We start from the raw sequence: 17,623 nt of genomic DNA, 5'->3' as shown, positions 1-17,623 counted from the left end.
TTATTTGTGTGTCATTTACAAAACAAGAGATCAAGCGGTTTAATCCCCCTGTATCCTTTTTTATGTATAATGAGGACTGCTTCGTCAAGCATTTTACAATGACCCTTCTTGAGTAAACTGTACCCTCTGATTATAGTTTATATACTTCTTAAAGAAGGTTGGCATTATTCTATATTTTTCTAATCATCAACAAAACCATGAAAAGACCAAAACTGACAATGGGTTGGTCCGTCTCTCAACACTTTCTGGCTTCCTGAGTCCGTCTGTGCGTCTCAAACTGAGCCCATTGGTTCCTCCCGAGGACGTAAATCTTTTAAAAATGGGTCACAAATATGCAGTTTCACTTTTGCGGACGGCTCAGGAATTTGCTCAGCTGGCCGCTGCAACTGTTCCTCGGACGAGAGGAAGTGGTACATTTGTCTGGGACTATTTTCACCGGCGGATTAATACACATTTGGTGTGCTGGTGAGTGTTCACTGCAGCAGGATGGTGTCTGTGATACTGACTGAAAATGAACTAACTACGGTGTTCACGTTGCTGAAGAAACATGTCACTCGCTGTAATGGTGGAGCTCTATGCCACACATCAATGAGCTGTGTCAGACAATACTTGTTAGTGGGATCAATTCATTGTCAGTTTTTTCATGGTCTTATCAAAAACAACCAGACTTCTCCTTTAAAAGGCTGTATTTTGGACTCCCACTGCAGTAAAAGTTAACTCACCTCTATATGACCTAATGCTCTGCAGCACCACCGTTCAGTGCAAACGGGGCTCAATGCATGACGTCTCGCAGGCCAAGCCAAAGTCTTTCTGTATGAATTGAATAACCGAAGACGCTATTTCTATCCTTATCACAAGACATCAGCCAAGAATGTGAAATTATAATCGGTATCTTTTTCGCCAGTGTGCTTGTTTGTCTTTGATTCCAGTTTGAACTGAAACTGCAGACCCAGACAAAATCCTAGGGAACCTGCTCTATAAACACGATTTTGGTTCACCTGACAGGGATCGTTACTCTCCATGATGCTGCTGTCTTCATCTGGGCACGTGTCAGAGCTGTGTGGGGGTGTACGGGGGTGGGGGGGCTTTCTGTCCTGTGTGTGATAAAAGACAACTATTCACTGCACTCCATTTAACTTACAGCCTCACTCCCCGAAGCTTGAGCCCCACTCCCACTAGCCCCTGCAGTCCGTGCAGCCCGCTGCACGCTTTTCATTTTTGGAGGTAAGCGAGAGCTCTTTAACCACGGATGTTTTGTGTTTTTTTGAAAAGCCTGTTTCTGGATGTTTGAGTCTTGTCTTCATGCCTCACAAGGCTGGCACCGGGTATTCAGTTTGCCCTCCTCAAATCGTCTGACATTGAAAGAGGAGGACACAGTGCTTATATAATGTTGATAGTGTCACCCCTTCCCCCATCTTGCCCCTCTCCGTTCTGAGGTTTATGCTCCTCTTTCATGTGCTAAGTAGGATTTGTGGCATTTGCAATACATCAAAGTGAAGAATGGTCCCAATCTGTCTGAATCCCGTCTGGAGTGATTCATTTAGGAATGAAGACTATTGAAAGCTAGTTTTAGATGTCTCGTTATTGGTTTCTTCTCCGAGCTTATTGCTTGTTTATGGTGGGTATTTAAGATTCTGTGTGTGCTGGTGGAGCTTCGGATTTAATACGAACATCCAGAATTTCATCCTTGTGTCACTGAAAAGATTACTTCTTCAGAGGCTAATGTGAATCAGAGATGTCTGAGATAATGCGTCCTCGACCTCCACATCAGCTCTGAGTCTTTATTCATTGACAAGCCTCATTTGGGGTTTCACTTTCAAATAGGTCATTAAAGGGTAAGTCCGGTGTTTTTAAACCTGGACCATATTTTGGTCTCTAAATGACTAATAGGTACATAAAGTTTTGGAATTGATCCAGTAGATCACATCAGATGGCAGCTGCGAAACAGGCTGCAATGGCTGTAACGCCCTTAAGGGCAACTGTGCCTGTCATTGTACGTCAGCTAAAAGAGTTTTTGCCACTTACAGGCTCAGATTGTTATTCTATGTGTCTGTCAGCATTATGGAAAGGATCCCTACAGAGATAGACCTTTTTGTAACAGAGAAAAATCCTGTTTGTTTGACTAGAAACAGCTCTCCTCAAAGCCACCAGACTCCATTGACAAAAACAGCAATTTTACCCTGCAAATCACTGTGAAACACAGTTCATTAACACTCAACAGAAACAAAATAAAACCAGTGTTCCGGAGTTCAACAATCACCTACTCTGGTTTGGTCGATTAACTCCACGGAGTTATATGTGAAGACATTCTGGCTGTAGACGCTGTTTTCCTCCGCTGCCTCTCTGACGTCCGACCTCCCTCTCGCTCCTCTTCTGATGTTTTCAGACCTGGTTGGTTCGACAAAGTTGGCCAAGAGGAGAAGAGAAGTCTTGTGTGGTTCAACAGTGTCTGGTGACAGATGCTGTTTACATACAAATAAAATCTGTGAGGTTAAATGATGTATTATTAGATACATTTTCAGGTGGATTTCTTCACTGTTAAAGGTGGACTGCTTACTCTCATCATATTAAAATGTTTTCTCTTAAACACAGTCCAGGTTGGACTTCATTGTTTAAGCCTTAAAGAAAAAAACACAACTTTTCACTGCGTGATAAATGTCTGTATGTTTTACTGACAAGAAGAGTGTCAGTCTGTGGTCTCTGTCGGGTGTTGTTGGCTCTATTCGAGCTGCTTGTGACTCATATTTTGCCAATAGTTTGAATTTTTTTCCCACCTCATTCAAAACTCTCAATTTTGAAGAATTTTCTGCATCAATGAATAGACTGAAACACCCACCCATGTCACCTGTGATCTCCTCTTCTGCTCAGCTTTCATATAAAAGTCAATGGGAGCAGGCATTTATGTGAGTCAGCTCCATACAAGAACATACCAGGTTTTTCTTTTCTGTCTTTTTTTAACAATTTCGGTTTGATTCCATCGTGGACCAGTACTCTGAGTACAGCAACACACTTTGATGTTCATGACCCGAGATGAGGCCCAGTTTATATGTTCAAAGAATGATGCAGTAACCTGTGACTTGTTTTTACAGAGAGCGTTACGCTGCACCAGTAATGCATCGCAGTGTCAGACCGTCTGCATCTACAGCAGCACTTTGCACCAACCTAATCTACATATGAGAGAGAGGTTGTCGCTCGTTGATGTTCGATTAAGAAATTAGTGGCAAAGTTAGTGTGACATTGCAGCATTTTTACATCCCAGGCACATGGATTTTATCCACAGGTGGACGTGAAACTGCTGAGTCTGTATCTTAGACTCTAATTTTTAGATGTAGCTTTAGTGAGACCTCCAAGCTCAGGAAGGAGCACGAACCTCAGTGGACGTTCAGACTGAAAACAGCTTGTTGAGACAAGAAATGCAATCTAAGGAGGTCAGTTTGAAGGCATATCAGACGCCTGAACTCTGCACAGCAGCTTATAATACTCTCACAACTCAAACCGCAATGCAAACTGTTGAAAAAACACTGCTCACACTAAAAAAAGTAATCTACCAGGAATCTGTGCTTGCATGTCTCTGATTGGCCAGCGCAGGAGCTTGCAGGATGATGTCACGTTGTTGAGCCAGGATCAACTTTTTCTGCTTGACGAGGCTGCGTTTCCTTGTAGGAGTCCTCTGCATCAGCAGCTCTGCAGCGTTGACAGACTGAACTCATTGAGATGATGAGCAGGTTGAGTTCTTTCACGCAGGGCTGAAGTTGGTCTTTAAATGGTAGCAGCATGGTCTGAAAACAGCTGAGCGGCAGTCTTCTCTGCCAAGCACTTGATTGTGTTTTGCAATAAAACTGCTTTGAAGGATGCAGTAAGTTGAATATCAGAGAAACGTGGAGCTTCTTGCATTTAGTCCTTATGTTTTCCAAAAGCTAGTTCAGGATTTAGAGGCACTGTGTGGAGAAATGGAGCACTACGGAGCAATGTTTTCAAAGTGGATCCCTGCTTTGTTTATGTTGTGCATGCAGACAAGGACAAAATTCCTTCCTCCTGTTTCACGTTATTTTGCCAAGAAACTTAGAAATCGCCACTAAAGACAAAGACTGTCACACAGATGGACGTAAACATTTCATGGGCTAAAGTATTTTAGATTTATACCTTAGACTTAAGAAAACTGTTTATTTTTGGCTTCCACATTTCAAATTGCTCATTATGCCGACCTTTCCCAGGATTTATGAATGATAACAGATTGGTGCTTGTGCTAATTGCTTTGCTGCAAAGAAGGCATTTTCTCCCCTGTGTGTCATGATTGAAGGGGTGTTTCTGATTATATGAAACAGTTCTTTGGATTGCTCATCATCCTCCCACATGGAGATACTGTACGTTCATTACCCACTGCACATACTGCATCTCCATATCTAACTAAACCAAAACTGACGTCATTTACTTTCAACAGCGACCAGAAGTGAATCATCAGTCAGTCAGAGGACGGTTACCCAGCTGTTCGGCTTGTGGTGACCTCTCTATTCATGCTGCTCTGTGCAGGTTTGACTTTGAACCATCTGAACCGTCGCTTCTTATGTGGAACGCAGAAACAGAGCAGAGCCATAATTAGAGTGAAGGCTGTCACGCCGGCCTGTGGGGAGACGGACTGAGCCACTCTGAGGGAATGCACACTTTATACTGACAAAAAATGGCTTCTGATGGCACTTTATTACAGAAGAGGTGCATGTAAGTAGAACCAGTGGCGATGTGCCAGTCACGGTGTTCCTCCTTTGTCGATTTTGCTCTCCGTCTCGCCCCCTGAGCTTTTGAATCGCTTCCAGGCAATGCACATGGCGAGTGATCGGACTAATCTGCAGCATCCTGACGGTCCTCAGGTCTGACTGTGCACTTCCTCAGAAAAGCTTTCAGCCGGTCTTTGAGCTGCTTCTTCTGCTCTCCTGTTCATTGTTTCCAGTAACATGACAAATCTGGTGGTAGGGGGTCAGGTGGTCTGTCTTTATCTCTGCAAAATACATGGAAAAATGTCACATGACCATTCTGAGGTCATTCTGCGGATGCAACGCAGGCAGCCTGAAGTCAGCATCACTGCTGAAATAATTGAGATGATTTAGTTCTTCACCAGGCTGCATGATAGGTATACATGTATATACGTACACGTAAACTTACCGGACCATACTTCATCACATGTGATTATTTTCTTCTTTTATTTGGAGCTTCCAGACTCATCCGTAATGACTGTTTTTGTGATATCAAGTCTACATGTGTTTGGATGCATCCTCAACATCAGTGAAAGAGTGAAAGGAACATGGAGGCAAGTAGAAAAGAGGAGGAAGCAGCTGCACTTTTCTACCTTTCTACCTTCATTAAGTATTTGACTAACTGGTAACTACAATTATTAATTAATCCGACAGATATTATCTCATTTATTCGTTGGGTTTTGGTAAATAAAATGTCAGAAAAAATTAAATCATGATAACTTAAATTCCAAGTTAACACATTTTAACAGTCCAAAACTCAATCGTATTCAGTTTACGATCATAGAAGACTCTGAAAACCAGCAAATATCCACATTAGAGAAGATAAAATTAATAGATTTTTGCTATTTGTTTATGTACAAAGTGTCAGTTGACCTCTCAATCAATAAATATTAGACCTCAAGCCACATTGTTTCCAAACTCGCTTGCTCATACGAGGACGAAAACTATTCCTGTTGACTTAAAGCTCAATAAGACGAGTTGAATGTTTTGAAGCTGGGTGGTGAAGGTAAACATGCACCTTCCTCCATCAGTCATGTGATTAAAGCACGCCCAGACTCTGCACACGCTAACAGAGACATTCTTATCGCTGTCTTGACTTCTGTTATTGCAGCAAGTGTCTGTCTGCAGGGCTGAACTTTGTTCTCTCCCGTGGAGAGTAATCATTGGATAAAAGTAATCAATGGCTCGGTCCTAAGGTTGGGCTCTTTGTGATAGGCTGCTAATGGTTCATGTGCTTTGGAATATTATTTGTCTGCATGCATCGCTCCCCGCAGGCTGCTGTGATCAGCTGACCCCTGAACCCTCACACATGCACACAGGACTCCAAAGTCGAATTCATCACCGAGCTGACAAAATGTCACTGTGCAATGTGCATGAGTTCAGCTCTTTAAAACCTTCCTTTTCTGAAGGGTCAGTTTTATCAAAATTAAAGCAATTTGTTAATCAATATTTTGATGCAGCTGGATGACGTGAACTTTGGATCTGTGTCTTTTTAAGTCGTCATTCGCGTTTGGCTGTTTATCAGCAAAGATCAAAGGTGATGTTAAGTTAAGGTGAGGCTCTCATCGTATGAATGAGGTAGTTCTGTCTATGCGGGGACCAGCTGAGGGAAGAGTGTGTGCAGAAGCAGAAGAAAGCCGTGCAAAAGCACAGCATTTCCATTTCAAATAGGTCCTGCTTAATACACTGACCCACCGAACTTTTGGAGGGGAGCCAGTTTGTGAAAGCTGCGAGTGCACAGCAGCATCTGCTGATGATGCAGCACCCCTCTGTCTCACAACCCCCCCTGCACAGGATGTGAAGTGGTAGATGCCTGTTACATGATATGAAGCATGTTGAGCGAAGGGAGCAGGGTGAGTGTTTGGGATCCGGAGCACAGTCGCAGTGAGACGCTAAAACAAAAAGTCAGCTGGTGTTGGGTGTCACATCCCTGCGACAGTAGAGGCTGTCAACACCTGACCTGGATCACACACTCTGTGTGCCTTTCAGGATCCTCCCTGGATTACTTTTTTATTTGAGGACAGAGGAGGACAACGTGTCCTCTCTGCCGGTGTGTTTATGCCGCAGCTGGCTGCAGATGTGCCTGTGCAGAGGAAGTTTGGACCTAAGGAGAGCTGTTGTAGGAGCACTTGTCAGGACTGCTCTGGAGGTCACATCCTCGCGAACCCTGAAAGCCGCCGCTTCTCCTCTCTGGGTCTTCAGAAGCCCCCTTTGCATCTGCCTCTCTGGCATGACTTGGACACAATGTCAGATTCAAGTCTGTGGACGGTGCTGTCCAACTTTAACATGCCACATTTCTTCAGTGGAGCCCGACTGCGCCGGTCCAAAAGGTAACATTAAAAACAGTTTGCAGTAATATTAATGATAATAATGATTCTGATTTGTTTCTGCACAGACAGGCGTCTTCACCAATCAGACACAGAAGTGAGTCTGCTTTGAGTAAAACGCTTGTTTTCCTGTGTAGTTTGTGAGCAGTCATTGGACGGAGGCATGTTTTTCTTTGTATTTACAGTAGGTCAGCTCTGCTTTGTGAGGCCAGCGTGAATAAGGAGCTGGGTGTTCCCTTCTTGCCTATTGTGTGTCATTTGCTTTGTGAGTCAAACGGTAATTGAGTGTTTGTTGTGGACTCATGTTCCTGACACCGGATGCGTGTATGCCATCTGCATTGATTTACAGCTGGAATGTGGATTGTTCTTATGTTGTCGTGGTGTTTCAGGTTCTGTCCACCTCCAAGAAGTCTCACTGTGTGTCGACGTTCGTGTAATTTGACTTTTTCAGCGCCGCTGAATGAGAAACATGTCCGTGGTTTATGTGATCCAGACTGTGTACGCACTGGTTTATAGCTAAGCCACTTGATCCCAGTTTTTGTATATGGTTTGTTGAAGCCCGTATAACTGATATTTATTTTTAATCCCTGTCCTGACCCATTTTGTAGTGCAGAGCAGCTTAACATGAAATACTGACTCCTTTTTTGGGGGGTGTAAATATTTTTTCCATTTGAAAGCCAGTCAGATTTTGTGTATATGAAAACTAAAGCACATCAGAGATCACAGCCACGTTCCTCTGATGTGTGATTGGGAATAAATAGATTATTGATTGTAAAGATGATCTGATGGCTGACTGGATTTACTACAGATAGTGACAACAGATGAAAGCTTCAGCAGATGAACTGATTTTTTCCTGAATTTATGACCTTTTTCACACTCTTGCTTTTTCCTTTTATCAGAATAATTCAATATAAACTACAAGACTCTGTAGATTCAGCAGCAAAGTGGCTTACAGGTCTGTATCTGCAAGTCAGAATAGAAAAGAAGATGCAGTTAACTTCTTGTGCACTAAACAAAGATATTTGTGAAAGCTGAGTCTCTGAAAATGCATGTAACACTGTACATCTTCAGATGTAGAAAATTACAGCGTCTTCAGTGGCTCGAAAAATGGGCTGTTTTTAAATGCTATTAATAGAGTGTGTGTGTCATGTGTCTGACTTTGAATTTGGGTTCGTCAGCGAGGAGCGGCAATTTATGTGGCATTGCGCTTTGTCAGCTCACCTGACAGCTCCGACAAGGGACCAAAACTCACACAAGTAAAAAAAAAAAAAAAAGATGAATCGTGGCTTTTTGTTGACGTGGGTCAGGATGAGACATCTCAGATTCATCTGGATCCAGAGCCTTTTAAATCAAAGGCTTTTTATCTATTTCTGCCTCTTCCGGTACCCAAAATAAGTTCGCAAGCTGAAACCTGAGAAATTGTTTTTGACAGATTCAGATTACTTGAAGTGAAGAGTTCCAGTGATGTAGGTCAGCGTAGAAAATGAAATAAATGTAAACTTTTAAGGTAAAAGTCGCATGAGCGCTGTTGAGTATTTTTACCAGGATATGCAAAGTGCTTCTAAGTTCGATAAACGCCTTTTTGGGGAGTGTTTTTAGTCGTCTGTGGCTTCGCTCGCGGAGATTTCATGTGTAATACAACAATGGTTTGACGAGGTTGAGGGTTTTGCATTTAACCGAGACGAGTAAATCTCATATGGATCCGTTCCAGGAAATCTCACACATCTGCAGTACAGCATACAACACTGGCCTACTTTCTCCCTATCATCTTCGCGCAGGGCTTCTTTATCCCTCCTTTATACAGCCACGTTTTTTCCCCCTCGCTCAGCCTTTCTGGCCACAGAGGTGCCTCCACCAAAGCTCAGCTTAGCATCAGACGAGCTGAAGATAGCCCGTGGAGTCATCCTGACTTGGTTCAGTTATTTAATTTTTTGTCAGAAGCGTTCGTTTTAATGTGTCCGCGAGTGGCCCTCGACTCTCTAGTAGGGGCTGTAATGGTGCAAACACTGGGATGGGTGAAGCAACAAGAGGGCCTGATTGGGCAGCGGTGTGGCATTCTGTTGGCCTAATCCACAGTGAGAGGGTATAAATAGACCTCGATAAATCTGATCCTCTTTGACTGAGCACCTGTGTACCAGATATTATTCACTCTCTGCCGCTCATGATAAATGATTCATGGCATGTGTCCACGCTCTTGGTTGCAGGGGTTAGCCCTAGAAACCACTTGAGTAAACAAGGATGAATGGGATTTCAGTCAAATTAGGGTTTCCCCTCTGATTCAGGGAGATGAGTTTAGATTTTAGTGCAACAGTGTGGCAGCAAGAGGACTGCAGAGAACTGCAGGCAGCTTTGGATTCATCTGCTGTCGGTCATTTTTGTTTTCTGTGAGTTTGGTCATAAAGTGTTTCAAGTCTCCTAACTGGACAAACTTGCTGCAGATCACTCATTTCAGATAGATAGAGTACTTTATTGATCCCCGAAGGGAAAATGCAGTGTTGCAGCAGCAATTTACATCACAAAACACACACAGGTCATGCTAAGTGTGCTTGTGCATAAAAACTACTTTACCAGGTAAAAAAAGAATCCAATAAAATAAAAAAATATAAGAACGAGCGCTCACACTGCAAATTAAAGTTGAAATTCAGCACAGATGAATGCCACCTGTTCATGAGGAGGTGTGCATATGTGAGATTTCATCATTAGCATAATCCCTGTCCCTAAAATTGCCAACCTGTTCATTTCATTTGCAAAAATGCAAAAATCACACTGCAGAGCTTCAAATCCTGCGGTCAGAAATCAGCAACAAGTTCAGCAGCATCAGCGGTATTAGTGGACCCGGAACAACGGGAAAATGTGAATGATGCAGCTGTTGACAGCATCTCCTCAGAGCAGCGCCGGAGTAGAAGTTGTTGTCAGAGCAAAGCAGTCCATGAAGAATATGAGAGGCGGTCAAGGAGCGACGTGACGGTCAGAGATTTTAGACGAGAGAGTGTTCTAGACTGCAGGAGATGAAGTTACACGGTCAGGTTTTTTCTTCGGTGTTCACCATTAGCTATCACATGATTATTACGTCAATTAAATGCACATTTATCATCGAGTACCAATATGTTGCAGGTCCAGTCATCTTTCTGTGTGAACTATTCAGAATCTACTCACCTCTGCCTTGACATCATCGCTTTCTTCAAATTTTTTCTGCAACTTTAAGCGTCATCAAAAGTTTTCAGCCTCTAATTAATAATCATAGGAGCACAGAGTCATAATAAGCACTGACTGGTTAATGTTTAATTTCTTCATATTTGTCATCTATTCATGATCTCATTAGACAATAGCATGTGGCTAATTGCTCAGCCACTGCAGGAGCAAGGCTTCCTCCTCTGTCCACTCACATTTCTGGTGTCATTGTGAAATCAGTGCATGAGATTTGTGGGTAATTCTCTGCGTGTCATCGACACCAACATGAGCACAGAAATCCTCCATGGGCGTCCTGTATGTCACTCTGTTGCACTGATCCCTCCCAACACTGAAGAACACACTATTTTGAGCGAGAATAAGTAAAAAGCATTGTCTTCCAGCTCTAAAGCTAGCTGGAGGGTAATATTAAATCATATCTAGCATCTTATTTAGCTGGTAAAATATTCACACAATATACGACTTGCAGGGACTGTTAGCACTGCAGGTGGTGCAGCTAAAACTCTGCACAAAGAATAAACAGGGAGACGCTTTAAATGTTGACTCTTTTCCATAATTAGCTAACATGAACACATCAGAGTTATTACAACTTTTGAGGGTGAATCTGATTGATTTTGCTGCTGCTATTCATGTGGTAACATTCATTTTTGCATCAACTTTTGTGAGCATGAGGATTAAAGATGTGCTGGATTCTTTTGGAAAGCGTCACCACGCCATCAGTTCATGACCTCGCTGCTACCAAAGACTTTAGATGCAAGAACTTCAGGGAGGAAACAAGCAGCACCCGATTGGTGCAGCAAATGTCTCGCAAACTGTCAGAGCTCTGTTGTAATCGCTTTTGTAGCCATCAAAGCCTTCAGTGTTTTGGAAGTCTTCAGCGTATTCTCAGCTTGGAGTGTCGGGAGCTTTTTGCACGTCATTATCGACTCTTGTAGAAATGTGCTCGGCTCGTCACTGCTGCTGGTGTGACATTGAAGCTCTGCGGGCTCTGCAGTGGCACCTGTCCTCTTCAGCGCTGTTGACAAAGAGATGAAGGCCGCCTGCTCACGCACGTCTGCATCGCTGCAGAAGCTCGTGTGCATGCGATCAGTCCGTGCGATCGATGCTGCAGCACAGACGGACAAGCTGCACCCGTGGCTAACTGACACTTTGTGCTCTTGGTCTCTTTAGGCTTCATCTGGATCCCCATTGGCTTCCATAAAGTCGTTGCTGGCGTCCACACATAAAGAATAAAAATAAGCAGCAGTTGAATATCACATAATTTACAATACAAAGCCAGATATTGAGATCTGATAATAAGTGAAATGACCAACACAGCTACAGCTGAAGTACAGTGAGATTACCACATGAACTTTACTGGTTTAAACACATAACAGCACTTGAGCTCTAAATGCAAAAACGTGCAAAAATATAATCACATAGATGCGAGATCACCGCCACCCACCTCCCATAACCCACACACATCCATCCCACCCAGCCCTTCTGCTCCGACCAATCATTTTTTCATTTATGTAAAAAGGGGATAAATAAAAACATTACAGACTACTAAATATAATCAAGGAACATAATAGCTGCAAAGCGGGCATAGATAACAACGCTTGTGTACCAATTCAGCTGAAAGAGGGCAAAAGAAGAAAAGAAAAACATGTTGTCTGACTCACACATGACTGTTGGATTCAGGACTTATTTGAATATAACAGGAGCACTATGGTGTGGACTCTGTCCCTGCAGGTTGTGCATTATCTTTGTGTTTTCATGACTTCTTATAAGAAAATTTGCATTGAACCTTTATGATGTTTGTTTCAAGGGAAGAACAATGAAGAACTAATCTGGCTCATCAGGTCTCTGCAACCTGAAGTTATTAGATGCTTCTTAGCTGCACTTTACTAAATGACTGTAATTCTCCAGGTGTGACAGGACAAGGGACCAAATGGGACAGAAGATTGTGATTGCATTTTCCCACCATGGATCCAATCTGATCAATCCGATCAGACCAAGATGTTAAATTATCTAATTTAATACTGAGTAATTTGGTTTTGGAGGCGAGAATATCCCGACAACCCTGATTCCAAAACCGTTCAGACGCTGTGTATGACCTGAATAAAACAGAATGTGATAACTTGCTCAACTCAACTGGAAACAGCACAAAGACAATATATTTAATGTTTGACCTCATCAGCTTCATTGGTTTTTGTAAATATCTGCTTATTATGAATCTGATGCAGCAACACGTTTCAAACTAGTTGGGACAGGAGCAACTAAAGACTGGGAAAGTTGTGGAACGCTCCAAAAACACCTGTTTGGTAACAGGTGATAGTATCATGATCGGGTATGAGTTAATTTAAACACAAGATACTTGTGCTCAAAAAGAGGATTCATTCTCAGTGAAGAACCTTGGAGCTCTAATCTGCCTCTATACCTGCCAAAGAGCAGTGATTCCTAACACGTCTCTGGGGGTCATCAGGTGGATACCTCCCTTCAACAGTGTTTCGCCTACTTAGTACCACTACACCTCCAGGAGGTTAGGCAGTGAACTCCGGCGTCCCAGAGTCACCCCCCCTAGTGCCAGTTCACACTGCTCCTACACAATCCAAACAGCACCGCCACGTTCAACTGACCCAGAGATACTCCAGGTAGTGGCCAGTACCGATGCTACCATTTAACTATTGCTAATGCTAATGCTAACCGCTAAGAAGAACAGAAGAAGACAATACAGTTCCGATGCTACCATTTAGCTAATGTTACGTGCTAACCGCTACCTGCTAAGAGGAACAGAACAAGACAATAAAGCTAGATTCACCTATACTGTTAATGTTAATTGCTAGCTACCAATACTAACTGCTAAGATACTATCATACTCTCACCGCTTTAGCTATTGTTAGCTGCTACAATGCTACCACAGGCCTAGATGCCACATGTAACTGCCGATTGCCACACTACCATCATCTACACCTGCCTCTCACCAACTGCACCAAAAAAAGCGGGGTGGGAATACAAACCCTGGTTCGGGTAGGGGATAGAAAATAAAGAGGTAGAGTCAAAAGATGAAAGTAGGGATTGGATACAGACCCTTGTTCGGGTAGGGGGTGGAAAATTTAGAGGGTGCTGAAGGTGGAGGCCTAAACCACAGACTAGATTTAACAGTCTCTTCTAACATTTCCTTCAAGAAGCAACAAACCCTACCATTTCCTTTAAAAAGCAAACAAAGCAGGAAAAAAAGGGGCATCCTGGAAAGACTCAGTGGTTCACAGCGAGGATGGAGCGAGGTTCACCTCTTTGTGAACACATGATTGATGTATAAAGGAGATCAATACATGGGCTCAGGAACACTTCTGTTGCAGATGATTGTATTCTATTTTATTCATGTTTTACAAAGAGTCCCAGCTTTTTTGGAATCAGGGCTCTACAAAGTTGATCATAACTCCATCAGCATATTTAACAGCATGGGGGGAATCATTTATAGAAAGTGAAAATAAAAGTGAACCGAAGCAGCTCCCTTGTGGAACATTGGTGAAAAAACATAACACTGCAGAATACTACATACTACTACAATAAGAATACTGTCATGTTGTACTAAAGGCTGCAGTGAAATCCAGGAGAACAGCCCAGACTAACTTCAATATTAACACACTGAGAGAAACTGGAGGATAAATCTGTTTTTGTGGAGTTTGTATTCTGCACAGAATTGAAATTATTATTGAATAACATCTTAAATATGCTGTTGGAAATAGTTCAGTTCTCTGAGGAGGTTATGTAACCGGATGTCATTGAGTCTCTGACCTTGAAGTGAATTCATGTTCTTCAGGCATTATGTGTTTCCACTGACTGCCTCTAATTTGAAAGTATAAATCCAAGACTAATCGGGACATTGAACGCTGATGCTGAAGTACTGCATCTTCCTCTCAAGGTTAAAAACTGGGCTGCTTTTATTATGAGTCACATTTTGTTGATCACAGTGGCTCCTCGTGAGTCTCAGCCCTGTATTTACATGACCAACAAGCAGAAAACCCTCTCAGTGCTGCACACACAACCTGCTTTTTTAGTGACTGAACCAAGACGATCTGTCTCTTGTTTTAATGCCCCTGTGGGCGCCAATATTTACTGCTGCACACAGGACCAGCTGTAATACCTTGAGGGCATGTTTTAGGGATGTAATAGAGTATTCTAAAATACATGTAATTAAGTGTTTGCAGTAAGTGTAATTAAACGTGTGGTGGAAGAGGGGGCTGTCTTTGCTTTTTAGCAATGGTTGAAACAAGTCATAACTTGACTGTCAGCAGAGGATTGATCAGATTGATTGAACACATCCACAGTAACAATCCCTTCCTAAGGTGTGGTTGGGTTTACTTTTCTCAGGCTGCAAGAATTTTTGTGTATGAATTTGCACATATGAACAAATTTTAGTTTTTCTTTATGATTGACGACTGACGTGTATAATTGCAGCAGAATTATTGGTTTTATTTATTTCAGACGCTGAATAGTAAGTGATAATGTCCGTCAATACAGATGTGATGTTAAAAGTGCTGTGTTGAGATGATTTATGGAAGCAACGAAAGGCCAAAACAAGCAAGAGAGTAGCTAAGCAGTAAATTTAACCTCTACTGAAAACTTTTTGTGGGAATTTAATTTAACCACCTGTGGCTAGGTGGTTTGAGATTTCAAAAACTGGTAACCTGATGAGACTTTTGACTCCATTCAAGCTCAACTTATTTTCTTTTCTTTTCGCAGCCCAGATGTTGGAGATATTCATCTTTGATTTTAGTGTCTGAATTTAACCAATCAAATTTAAGAAATGTACTGTTTAGACTTGACTTTGACACCATGCTGTTGTGAACAAAACAAGACAAACAGCTACAGCTAGCAGTGTTTTGGGATAAAAAAAAAAAAATGCTAACAAGGGCAATGCTAACATGCCAATATTAAGCAGTTCACCATCCTGATTTATTGTTTTAGCATGCTAACATTTGCTAATTAGCACTAAAAACAACTAATGTGGGTGGGAATGTCTTTAGTTTTACAGGTGTTTGGTCATAAACAGATGCAGAGGACAAATTAAACTTTTGGCCTGAAAGAGATTCAAACCACAAAAATTCAGACTGAGAATTTTTCATATTTCAGTCTGATACATTCAGTGGTTCTAAATTTCTACAGTAAATATTCAGTCGTGGTTAAATTTCACAATTGTTATTTAGTTGCTTTTAAAGTTGTATTTTTTACAGCCTTTTTTGGCTTCCATAGGTTGACAGTTGGCCTTGCTGGTTCCCATCAGTTCACTTTGTTATAGAAAAGGATTCCTCTGTTTTACTCTAAAAGTGTTTGTCAGAGTCGTCTTGGACATATGAGGTTTCTTTTTACTCTTTGAAAACACTTGAAAAGAGCAATACCAGCATACAGACGCTAAATCAAGGTGATCAAAGGAAAAGGAAAATAAATGCAGATGCTACAATGAGGAGCATGTATTTCTAAATATTAAAGACATTTTTAAAAAATTGCAATTATCTGCAAGTAAGCTGAGATTTTGCCTTCTGTCAACTACAAAGTTTGTGATAAGCACTTTCTTTGTCCAATGTCCTGCCTAATATTTGACTCTGTGCTTTCACAGCTGCAGAACGAGCAACAGAAAAAGCCTGATAGGAAGCGGTCAGTCTTCAGGTTTACCGCGACCTCACTCCCCTCTCTCATCTCTTACAGGTAAGTGTATGTCTGTGCATGTCTGCTAATGTGTGTGCACTGTTTCCTCGCTCCAGTGTTGGAAATGTACCCGTTGGTGGACACAATTCACAATGTTCTCTCGCGGGAATGCAGCCCATTGTGTCATGCAGAGGAAAGTTTGGAAAACAACACAGAAAATGCACAAGTAGGTGCATAATCCTCCTGTTTCTTGGTGCGTAGCTTTGAACCAGCACTTATCCTGCAGCCTTATAACATATTGATATTATCAAATGGACAAAATTACAGCTAATGCACACGTTGAATATTGTTGACTGACCCTAACAGCAGAGGAACCAGAGGCTCGTCTTGCACGGAAAGCAATGAGACAGAGCGAAGCACTAAAAAGAAGGCATCAATTTTTTATTATCCCTTCAGTGGTAATCTTTGTCAGGTCAGTTCTGTGGTGTTTGGGTGAGAATTCAACCGTTCAGTGGCGAGTTGAAGGGCAGTGATTGTGCTCGGGGAGGAAGTGGTGGCCTGCAGAGAGGAAATGCACAGGAGCAGAGGGAGGGGAGGCCTCATTTACCACAGGGCGTTTTATTTCCTGGCATTGGCCAGCAGACTCACAGTGTTTGGTCTGTATTTCAAGATGGACTCAGACTCAGAAAGCCACAGTGTTCTTGCAAACGAATGTGTTCAGCTGTTGGATGACCTAAGACTGTGGCTCAGTCGTAATATTGGTCCCAAAGGTAAGAAAAACATCCTTTCAGTTCCCTTTACAGCGGTCATATATCTGACGTGTGCAGTAATTAAGTCTGAAGCTCTGTAGGTGTATTGTAGCAGATCAAACCTTTATTAAACAGCTGTATTTTGAACCATATTTCCTGTTATTCCACTCAGTTGACAATCTGCCTCTTCAGGTACAGTCGAACTCCTTATCACCGTTTATTGGCTGTGATTAAGATTGTAGTGCAACTGAAAGAGGTGACATTCATCACCAACAAGATTCAATGGCCCGACCATTGTTCCCCAGCATGGAGGAGGCTTGTCTTTATGATCACAGGGGGTGAAGGCATTGTAGCTTCTGATTAATTAACTGTTTGGACCCTCCCTTAGTGAGGGTTGTAATTATGTCTGATTAATGCGGGACCGCAGGTTTGTTTTTACATTACCGGAGTGGAAACACTGCAGCTAATTGGCGCCATTCAGAAAGTCCCTACAGTTTTATGTGTTCGGTGGCCCAAAGCTCCAATAACCAGCGAGGTAATGCAGCATGCAGACGTTAAAGATGGAGTTAATAGAGGGGGTCCTGCATGGTTACTGGGGGATTCGTCTCTCTTTAGGTACATGTGATCCTCCTCGAATCATAACATGCTTGAAAATAATATATCCTATTAGTCTATAATGTATTACCTTCTGTACTGACAATATATTATATACAGACAATAGAGATTTGGTCATTTTGCACACTGCACCCGACTGCAGTTTGCTTTTCGCTGACTTTCCCGTGAGAGCAACAGGTCCTCATGTGGTCTAAAAAATAATCCACCACAGTCCTTACAAGTTTAAAAAGGTAACACCTGACCTGAGGTCTTTTAACCGGATTGGCTCCATCGTGTCCTTTATGCTCTCCTGATGATGATGATTCAGTTGTTCCTGGAGCCTTTGCTCATTGAGCTCTCCGTCTTTGAAATAAGACTCTTGAAT

At 42.2% G+C, this 17,623-nt stretch overlaps 1 protein-coding gene across 5 annotated transcripts in view; it reads left to right on the top strand.

Moving 5' to 3' along the window:
• mast4 (microtubule associated serine/threonine kinase family member 4) overlaps positions 1 to 17,623 on the top strand; it is a 102,285-nt gene that overhangs the window by 58,079 nt on the left and 26,583 nt on the right. For 3 of the 5 annotated variants that reach the window (XM_041960836.1, XM_041960837.1, XM_041960835.1), the window contains exon 5: positions 15,867 to 15,955. In XM_041960836.1, the coding sequence (XP_041816770.1) occupies positions 15,867 to 15,955 (89 nt within the window). Of the gene's footprint in view, positions 1 to 1,143; positions 1,225 to 15,866; positions 15,956 to 16,565; positions 16,666 to 17,623 lie in introns of those variants that run through there. The other 2 variants (XM_041960838.1, XM_041960839.1) reach the window with 2 other exon arrangements.

This window comes from Chelmon rostratus, chromosome 19, assembly GCF_017976325.1.
Source record: "Chelmon rostratus isolate fCheRos1 chromosome 19, fCheRos1.pri, whole genome shotgun sequence".
NCBI lineage: Eukaryota > Metazoa > Chordata > Actinopteri > Chaetodontiformes > Chaetodontidae > Chelmon > Chelmon rostratus.
Note: the sequence above shows the minus strand (reverse complement) of the source record. Positions and strands in the feature narration are given on the sequence as shown.